The sequence below is a fragment of the Palaemon carinicauda genome, chromosome 39 (assembly GCF_036898095.1).
Source record: "Palaemon carinicauda isolate YSFRI2023 chromosome 39, ASM3689809v2, whole genome shotgun sequence".
NCBI lineage: Eukaryota > Metazoa > Arthropoda > Malacostraca > Decapoda > Palaemonidae > Palaemon > Palaemon carinicauda.
In genome coordinates, this window is record NC_090763.1 from 61881434 (window position 1) to 61891704 (window position 10271).

The following is a 10271-nucleotide window of genomic DNA, read 5'->3' on the forward strand; positions in this document are numbered from 1 at the left end:
TCTCTTGCCTTTTTTTCGTGCGACTATGCTCTTGGTGCTGAGCGGTCGCACCTGCAGTTTCGCTCAAGGGGCTGGGCAACTGCAGGAGCTCCTCTTCGGAGGATTGCTCCTTTTAGGTCACTGGCTGACCAGTCTCTTCTACGAAGTGTTTCTCTTTCGTTCGCGAGAGAGTACACTCATAGAGACTCCTCTTCGGAGGTTTCTTCTGTTGCTGTTGCTGTTGCTGTTGGCCTCCCTCGCCGTAAGGCCCTCCGTCCGCCTCGTCGTAAGGGCCTCTCATCTCCCTATAAGGGTGCTTGAGGCGCCTTTTTGAATCTCCGTTTGCAGCCTACAACTTCTTTTTCTCGATCTTCCGTCTTGGTGCAGATGGACAGCAGTCTAATCTCGTCTTCCGACGGGCAACGGTCTTCCCGACGGACAACGGTCTTCCCGACGGACAGCGGTCTTCCGACGGACATCAGTCTCCCGGCGGACAACGATCCCTTCGGGACAAAGGGTTGCCCCCACGGGGGTTCTTCCCTTGCGTGTCAGGGTTTCCCTGCGCGCCCTTCTGTTCGTCAGCGCTCTCCTGTTCGTCAGCGCTTTCAAGATGATCTTCCCTGCGGTTCCTGTTACGTGCCCTGTGCGCCCACGTTCGCCCTCGCGATCTAGAACTTCGGTTCAGGTCGGGGTCAAGGACTCTTCTTCTTTGCGCAGGCTTCCACGCGTAGCCTTCTGCTCGTCAGCGATCATCAGCTCGTCAGCGATCATCAGCTCGTCAGCGATCATCAGCTCGCCAGCGATCGTCAGCTCGCCAGCGATCGTCAGCTCGTCAGCGATCTCCGGATCGCCCACGTGTGTTACAGCTGGCACGCCAACGTTCTCCAACACTTCTGAAGGAACATGGTTCGCCAGCTACTAGCTCAACTGCGGATGCTGATCGCCATCGCGCGACCCTCAACTGCAGATGCTGATCGCCATCGCGCGACCCTCAACTGCGGATGCTGATCGCCATCGCGCGACCCTCAACTGCGGATGCTGATCGCCATCGCGCGACCCTCAACTGCAGATGCTGATCGCCATCGCGCGACCCTCAACTGCGGATGCTGATCGCCATCGCGCGACCCTCAACTGCTGATCGCCATCGCATGCTGCTCGCCATCGCACAACCCTGAACGATTGCCCGCTTACGCATGCTGCTCCTCATCGCACAACCCTGAACGATCGCCCTCTTGCGGATGCTGATCACCATCGCACCCTTTCACGCGATCATTCACCTGCGCATGCTGCTCGCCATCGCACAACCCTGAACGATTGCCCGCTTACGCATGCTGCTCCTCATCGCACAACCCTGAACGATCGCCCTCTTGCGGATGCTGATCACCATCGCACCCTTTCACGCGATCATTCACCTGTGCATGCTGCTCGCCATCGCACAACCCTGAACGATTGCCCGCTTACGCATGCTGCTCCTCATCGCACAACCCTGAACGATCGCCCTCTTGCGGATGCTGATCACCATCGCACCCTTTCACGCGATCATTCACCTGCGCATGCTGCTCGCCATCGCACAACCCTGCACGATTGCCCGCTTACGCATGCTGCTCCTCATCGCACAACCCTGAACGCTCGCCCTCTTGCGGATGCTGATCACCATCGCACCCTATCACGCGATCATTCACCTACACATGCTGCTCGTCATCGCTTACCGCCAGCGATCTTCTTCACCTACGCGGCAGCACGATCCCTCGCCGTCACGCCCATTCGCCTGCGCGCCCGCGCGATCGCTCGCCTGCGCGCCCGCGCGATCGCTCGCCTGCGCGCCCGCGCGATCGCTCGCCTGCGCGCCCTCGCGATCGCTCGCCTGCGCGCCCTCGCGACCGCTCGCCTGCGCGCCCTCGCGACTGCGCGCCCGCGCGACCACTCGCCTGTGCGCCCGCGCGACCATTCGCCTTTGCGCGACCGTTCGCCCTCGCGCGACCATAGTTCGCGGCGAATTCCACAGCCGGTGGTAGCAGCAGGGACGCGTGCTCCTAGGCGGCACTCGGGATCACCTCCATCCAAGCACAGGTTGGTAGTGCAGGACGAAGACAGGTCAGTACAGCATTCTTCCCACCTTCTTTTCAGGCAGGAACCGTCGTGTCCTCTCCAAAGGATCGCCCGATCCCTTTCACCTTAGCGAGGATTTCGGACTCTGTGTCCTTGGAGCAGCAGACATGGTTTGATCCGCTGGCACGGGCGTTAATGAGGTTTATGAAACCAGAACTCACCGGCCAGGGTAACAAACCAGCGGCTGTCTCTCCTACGCTGAAGAGAAAGAGAGGAGTGGACTTCGTGGTGACTTCCCCCAGGGCGAAGTTGGTTCCCAAGAGGTCGGTCTCGAGGGTCCCCTCTCCTGCACGAGTACTCTCTCCTTCTCCCGCCCTGGAAGGATTTTTGGCGGGGGGGCTTTCCGTTGAAGATTTCTCCATCGGACAAGGGGTGACTGCTTACCTCTTCCTCTGGGAGCTTACCAGGTTCTTTCCCTCCTCGGTTACGGCCCGAGGTTTGGTTCAAGGAAGCTACAGGAAGATCAAGGGTACTTTCCTCCTCTCGAGCTCAGGCACCTTGGCCTTTCGTCGTTAAGTATCTACTTGCGGACAAGCTCGATGTTGTACCATCTGGACGCACTGACTGAAGGCTTCCTTCGGGTGTCTCATCTGTGGAGGTCAACGACCTCAGACACCCTTCCATCCTTGAGAAGAGTTTTGTCTTTGCCCAAGGACAGAGACTTGAACATCTGCTGTGCGGAGTAAATCGACTTCCGGTTTCACTCCTCCAAGGCGCTTTCTTCCAGACTCTGCAGGGCTCCAGCTCCCTTTTCTTTCAACCACGTCGGCCTAAGTTATCGGCTACGACAACTGGGACAAGGTGTCCAATTGCAGTTTCCTCCTGTCAGGAACAGATGGCACGGGAGACTCCCCCGGGGGGCATAGTCCTAAAAGGAGTTCACGAACTCTAGGATTGCAGGTTTTTTCGCTGGGAGGATGCTTAAGGTTACTCATCCGAATGACAGCTTCCCGATGCCCATTCCCGCACAATCTCTGTGAGTAGCCAAGGATATCGCGCCTGCCGTCTCTGTCAGCGAATTCAGTGTCTCTGAACCTCTATGCCATAGCATCAGCAGAGTTGCCCGGTTGGGCAGAATGATCCATACCTTAGGCGAAGGTCTTCCTTAGGATCATCGACGGCTTCACCCCCGGCCCCCTCAGTCGATCCTTTCTTGTAAGGAAGGATCTGAGAGGGGATGTCCATAGTCGACCTCTCAGCCCTGATCAAGTTTGTCGAACAAACTTCGGCCAGCGTAGACCAGCAGAATCGATCAGACTGGTAACGAGGCGACAGGACTCCTTTAACCCTGGATCGGAAGGACGGGTACTTTCAGTTTCCATTCCATCCATCTTCCAGGGTGCTCGTCGAATTCAGCCTAAACTGCAAGTATTCCTGCTTATGATGCAGTGTGGCTATCCCGCCGTGGCATAGCAGGTTTGTTTCCCCAGAGAACTCTCCCTGCCTTCCTCTTGGCCGCTCAGGTGCAGACTTCCGCCTCCTCTGCTGTTTGGAGGGCTGGTCAACTCCGGTAGGCTCGGGTTTCGACCTTCTTCAGCGCCGGGAAAAGCTTCCGAATGCTGACCATGAGTGTGGGCTCATGGTATTTTGCTTGGAGCCTTCTCTTCCTCTGCCTCAACATCTGGAGTATCTGGCCATGATATTGAGTCAACCGCCTTACCACGTTGGAAACCCCGCTTCTCGTCCGTCCAGCGAGGTTAAGCAACGTCGGTACTTGGATGGGTGACCACCTGGGGACGCCAGATTCTGTTACCACATCCTCCGAGCCTTCCTTTCAATTCACCGTGGCAAGACTGAGGAGAGTCGCAGTACCTGTTCTCAGTCAAGCAGAGTTTTCAGCCCTACCTTGGAACGTTTCCTAGTTCTTCTTTCCTCATTGACCCGTTTATAGTCCGAACGGTCGCCTCAGGATAAGTTCCATGTGGGGCGACCCAAGTTCCGGTGGCTTCAGGCAATGTTTAACCGGACTCCCTGGCCCTATGGGACCAGCGGAACTATTAAACCTGCAATGGGTGTTGACCTATGGAGCCTCTTGATGGTAGTGGATATTCTCGTCCTTTCCCCACATTCTTGATGCGGTTCTCGGACTCGTCAAAGGAAAGGGGGGGGGGGGCATGTTCCGGTCCAGGCCTATGGTCAAGACCTGAAGGATACCTCTCCATCATTCAGGCAGGAGTAAGGGCCTTAGTCTGGCCCCTCTTCAGATCCTACCGCTCCTGCCAAGTCGCCCCGTTGCGTGTCGACTTCATGCTAACCAGCAGGGGACGCATTTTCACACCTTCACATCTTGCAGTAGAGATACCGGGATGATTGAGATTCTCTCAATTCCACCATCGGCTCTCTCATTCCAGGCAGGGGAATGTTTCTCTCAGACTATCCGAGCAGAGCCTCATAGAGAGAGTGTACCTAGGGGTCTTTGACCTTGGGTAACCAGCAAGTGCTGGTCTGGGGGACCTGATCGCGACAGCTTGGAACCTCAAGCTTCCGCTAGTTTTCCCCCCAGTCTCAGACCCCGAGACTCTGGCAAGATGCATTCCGGTGATGGTGGGACAACTTCGACGCCTGCGTCTTCCCTCCTTTTTGTCTGCGGACAATGGGTCTCAACAAAACCAGGTTGTCTGTCAACCTTTCAATGGGAGAGCTCCACTGGGACTATGCGCAGAACGGTTTCTGGACCCTCTGCTTCCCCTGACGGAACTCCCGGGAGAGCTTCTCCCACGGCGCAGACTACTCAAGCAACCACACTGCGACATCTCTCCCGAACCGGGGCGTCGCTTCGGCTTCATGCCTGGAGACACTACGCTTCCTCCTCTAGAAGAGACAACCCGCTACAGTCGCGGTACGGAGGTCGCGTCATCTGCGATAGTCATCCACAGGGGTCTCCCAGGCAAAGTGAAGAGTCTAAGGTGGTTGGTGCCGTGGGAGATATACCTCTTCCCGTGAGGCCTCTTCTCCAGCAATAACGGTCTTATTGCCTTTCGGCGGGAGGAACCTCCTTTCCGCTCTTGGCAATGAAGCCTGTCGCTCAGCCTTTCCCTGACCTTCAGGCTTAAAGGAATAACTTTTTCCTGCCCGCTGGATCTATCCTCGCTCATGCGAAGCTACGATCGTCCCTGCCCTAGTCGGAGGAAGACCTCCAACTTGGAGCATGGCTCGGACTTTTAGTCCTTTAAGAGATCTTCTCAAGACCCTTTTACGACAGGCCTCGGATTGTATTCCGCCCTGGGTCTTCTGCTCACTCTGGCCACGGCCAGTGTGTAAGCAATCTTCTTGGTCTCTTACTACTCCCCCCCTTTCTAAGGAAGAGGGGAAGGCAACATTCAGGCTCGCTCCTGAGTTGTTGGCTAGACTCAGAATCTGAGGGTCCCGACCCTTCGGTCCGATTCATTCAAGATTTTGAGTCTCCATTCTGTGTCTGATGTCCCAAGACCTTCTCTTTCTTGCCAGTACAGGAATCGAGAGGTTAGCGCTGGGAACAGCTGCAGTTTGGCCTCAGTTGCAGCCGATTTGGGAACACAAGGAGGACATGGGGGGAGAGTCACCAGTATACCTCTTCAGCCCGGACTCAAGGACATTCATCTCGACCTGTCTTCAGACCCTCCCCCGTCACGTCGCCCTACAGCACGATGTTGGATACATCGCAACGTCCCTCGCCTTCGAGTAATACTACTCTGTGACGCAGGTGCTACAAGCTGGAGTCTGGAAGCGTCTGATGACCTTCGCAGCCCGCTTCCTGCAGGGCGTGACCCACAGGAGTCTCGATACGTTTTCTATCGCTCTGTGGTGGCTACACAACAGCTGGTCTAACCTCAGGCTCCTTTTTGGACAGGTAGCAGAAGGTTGAGGGCATTGTTATCAGGTTTTAGTCTGCATGAACGAAAGAAGTATGTCTGGCCCTTACTTCTTTCTTCATCATCCCCTCCACGGGGAAGCAGCATCCTGGTCTCTGCATAGCTGACCTCGAACCTCTGCAGGTAAACCATGCTTCCTTGTGTTCCGAGTATTGAGTCAATACTGTCGCGTCCCCCATACCCTGACGAGGTGGTATTGGGAACGTCCTAACCCAGAGTTCCTTCTGGAACTCCAGGTCAACTGCCTAAGACGGGTCACACTTCTTCCTTCACACACAAGCTTACGTAGGCCACATGGTTCCTTGCGGTGCAAGGAACTTGTGAGGTGCAGGGACTCCTTTTCTCGAGTGCGACTCACTCGGATTCTGAGTCCGCGGGTAAAGCCAAAGCCAGTATGGCTGGGGACTTTCCACCCTTCCTAAGGGATAAGTCACCCTTTGTAAATAGCGTGGTTTGTATTTCGGTTACGGAACAAATGACAAATTCGAAGATAATTTGTATTTTTCCTAACCATACAAACCTTAGCTATTTACACATATTTGCCCGCCAGCCCTGTCCCCCAAGACAAGTCCTACCTCTAAGTGAAAGTGAGTATTCACCTGTGTGTGAGGGGGAGGAGGGGTAGCTAGCTACCACTCCCCTACCCCCCCGCTAACTAGCGCGGGGGTAATACACCCTCGTTAAATTCTAATGGCTCGCCATTTCAGCTACGCTAAAAGTAATAACCCTTTGTAAATAGCTAAGGTTTGTATGGTTAGGAAAAATACAAATTATCTTCGAATTTGTCATTTTTATTTCAGAAATTACAAAATGGAGTCTAGAAGACGAGGGGGGAAGAAAAGAGCAAGGGAATATGACCACATAGAAAATGCATACGTAGAAGAGAAAGTTAGTAGTGGTTCCAAAAGAAGAAAGAGTTCTAAGCATGATGGTGGAATGCATAAATCAAATAGAAGTAACAGTACTAAGTCTTTCAAAAATTCAGTTTTTGGGAAGCAGGAAAGAGTTGTTGCTATAAGTGAGGTCACATATGGTGGTGCAACTAGCAATACAAGTTCTGGGTCATCCACAAACAGCCATACGAGGTATCTTGCCCGTCATATAAGGAAAACTTATGCATCAAGTAGTAGTAGAAGGCAAGCAAGAAAAGAGAGGCACAAGCTGAGAAGTAATATGTCAAAGTTACCCTTAAGGGATGCTGATAAGGAGGCAGATGAAGGGTCTTCAGATGCATGGACAAGTCAGATTGATGGAGCAGGATGTGACTCATCTAAATCCATGCACACACAAAATGAAAAGTCTGTGAGCACAAACAGTAGGAAGACAAATCATGAAGATTGTAGTGATGAGGATTCTCCTGGGACTGCAAATTCAGCAGAGGAAAACCAAGGCAAAGAGAGTGATGTTCAAATTATTTTGCCTAATTCCTATGAGAAAAAGAAAAGAAGTGAATCAACAGTAAAATCAACCCCATGCACAATTGCTAGTCAAGAGGTGATTTCCCCATGCACGCAACAGATGAGACTCGCCCCAGCTAGTGTTTCTTCCATTGTTTTTTCTACTATACCATCACAGTCTCACATAATGGCAAGTCCTGTGGCATGTCCTATGACACCTATTTTGTGCCACTCAAATACCCCAGGTGTTCCGTTGATGCCATTGCAGAGCTTGAGTAATAATACCTCAGCCATTAGTTCTGACACTACCTCTGTTGTAGCATTGCCATTATTACCTGAAGTGACCCAAGATATTTCGGGTAACATAGGGTACCCTGGAACCTTACAAAGTTCCCTGTTACATAGTATTTTGAAGCCTGAAATGAATGTTGGTTATCAACCACCCCGTGATAAATCATCTGAAGACATTCCGTATCCAACCTCTGGCGGTCAAAATAATTCACACATGGTAGGATCAGATGGAAGTGTACAAAATATACTTCCCCCGGGTGACAGTGAAATGGAAACCCTTGAGGTGAAGGATGAAAAAATACCTCTAATTGACATAGAAGATGACTGTGAAGCTCTTGTGATAGAAAAAACAGAAGAAGAATTTAAACCAGATGTTTTAGACAAGCCCTCTAAAAGTCCTGATAGACCATGCACATCAGGCAATAGATCTGAAAGTAACAGCCCTGACATTGTAGCCACTGTGAAACTAGAAAATTGGGCATCATACCTCCTGCAGAGATTGGAAGCGTTTTTTGATCGAGAAGAAGAATGTGATGTTGTTCTCAAGTTTTCAAGTGGTCAAGTTGTAAAGGTAAGTTAATGCCACTGTTGCATTTCTTTCACAATGATCTATGCAACAGTACTTCAAAGGAATCATATTATAGTTTACTGAGTAATTAGGTACTTGAATATGTTTATAATTTACTTACAATGTAATTAGGTATTTTAAGTGAATTCAATTAAAATTTGTTTAGTACTAATAGGATGTTTTAAATACTATTATCTAATTTTATTTGTAAGGATAATTAATCTACATAGACGATTAAATCATTCTGTAACAGAAATTTTTTTGCAACTGTACAAAACTGTAAAGCTGTATGAGGAAAGTAAAATAAAATAAGAAAACACAAGTAGTCCATTGAGTCCTTGTGTTATTTTGACAAAATGTTTTCAAATACAAATATGAAGATATTAAAACTGATAAAAATTTCAATTAACCAGAGGACCATCTAAGGACATTTCAGAACCAGTTAATAGGAAATGAGTGGCTAATAGAACTCACTGAAATTCACATGGGGAAAAACTGCCTCTGAATTAAGGAAATAAAAAGTACAAAATAATACTGATCAGTATACCTAGAACAGAAGTTTTGCATATATGTGAAGACAAAGGTGAACTAATTGGCAATAATACATTACCAGTATTCAGTATAACACTTTGATGATATAAACTACTGTTGTTTGTCTATTTTTCCTCGATATACAAGTGTTTCATTTAATGCAACTACAGTACGGAAACTTTCAACTGCATGTAACGTATTTCCGAAGCATCTTTGAGTTGAAACCTTTTTATTGCAAAACAACCAATAGATTACATTACTATATATTAATTCAAACCTACATACTGTAATACTAAGGAAGGGAATCTCCCTTCTTTGAAATTAGGACTTTTTCAGTCAATATGTTAACCCTTTTACCCCCGGGGTTTTTGGAAATTTCCAACCCTTAAGCCCCAGGGGGTTATTTTTTTCCCAGCACATTTTGCAGTATATTATTTTTAAATTGCTCTAACAGCCTTAATTTTTGTCATAGAGAGGTCAGGTTGGTCTCATTCTCTTGGAAAATGCCTGAATTTTCTCAAAAAATTATCAAAAAATATGAAAAACAAATTTTTATAGCATTTTTTTGCAAGGACGTACCGGTACGTCCATGGGGGTAAAGGGATGGCTTTTGTGAAACGTACCAGTACGTCCTTTGGGGGTAAAAGGGTTAAACTGGTATTTACTGTATTCTTGGTATAATTCATAAAATTCAAAAAAGGAAATGACAAATTTTTTGGAATTATAATTTTGGTATTTTTATTTATAATATATTCCTATGTTTACACAGGCACATCGTCCTATTCTTAATGCATGCACCTCTTTGCTGACACAACTCAAAGAACCAGAGGATCCTGAGACTGAGATTATTGTGCCTCCAGAACTTGATTTTGCAAGTGTTGAACCCATTCTCAGGTATGTTGTCTTAACAAACTTCATCAAAACTTTATGTATTTGATTTCTTTGTACGAGATTACAAACCTTCGTCTTTTATGTTGTTGTATCCTTTATCTTGAGCTGTTATGATCATTGAAATTTGTTAACCCTCTGGTAATCTTCGGTGATCCCGTTGGTGACTAACAAAGGAATAAAAGTAGAAAGGAACTGAAAGTTACAATAGAAAGCTAACTAGCTTTTCTACGAAGGCATTTATGGTTTTATGAACAGATGATGTCATAGTTCGTCGTCGAATCCTTAGAGGGTTAATAAGAAACTTATGGCTGTTAAAAATTGAAGCATATTACCTACTCATCATACTGCCTACTGAAATTTTTTTTTTTTTTTACTACTGCTAAGATACCTTTGCTACTTTGTTGGTCAAGTAGAATTTTGACTTTAGTTATGTCGCTATTATTGGTACTGTATCTTCGGTATTTTATATTTGTTTGTTAGAGATATGAAAACAACAGCTTTTGTTCAGTATTTTTGCTTTGATGTTGCCCTTTACTTTATTCCTCAGGAATGCATAAAAGGTTTCTCCCTAGAATTTCTGTATGAAAGACAGCATGCATATCTTGAGAAAAATGCAATTCCCTTTATGAATGTATTTTCTCTCATGCTTTCTAA

The 10271-nt window shown here is 48.5% G+C and overlaps 1 protein-coding gene across 1 annotated transcript in view; it reads left to right on the forward strand.

Moving 5' to 3' along the window:
- Positions 1-9663, forward strand: part of LOC137630904 (uncharacterized) — a 29314-nt gene extending 19651 nt beyond the window's left edge. Inside the window, exons 3-4 of the mRNA XM_068362441.1 lie at positions 6740-8198; positions 9496-9663. Coding sequence (XP_068218542.1) covers positions 6750-8198; positions 9496-9663 — 1617 coding nt within the window. The 5' untranslated portion in view covers positions 6740-6749. The remainder of the gene's footprint in view (positions 1-6739; positions 8199-9495) is intronic.
- Positions 9664-10271: the final 608 nt, after the last annotated feature.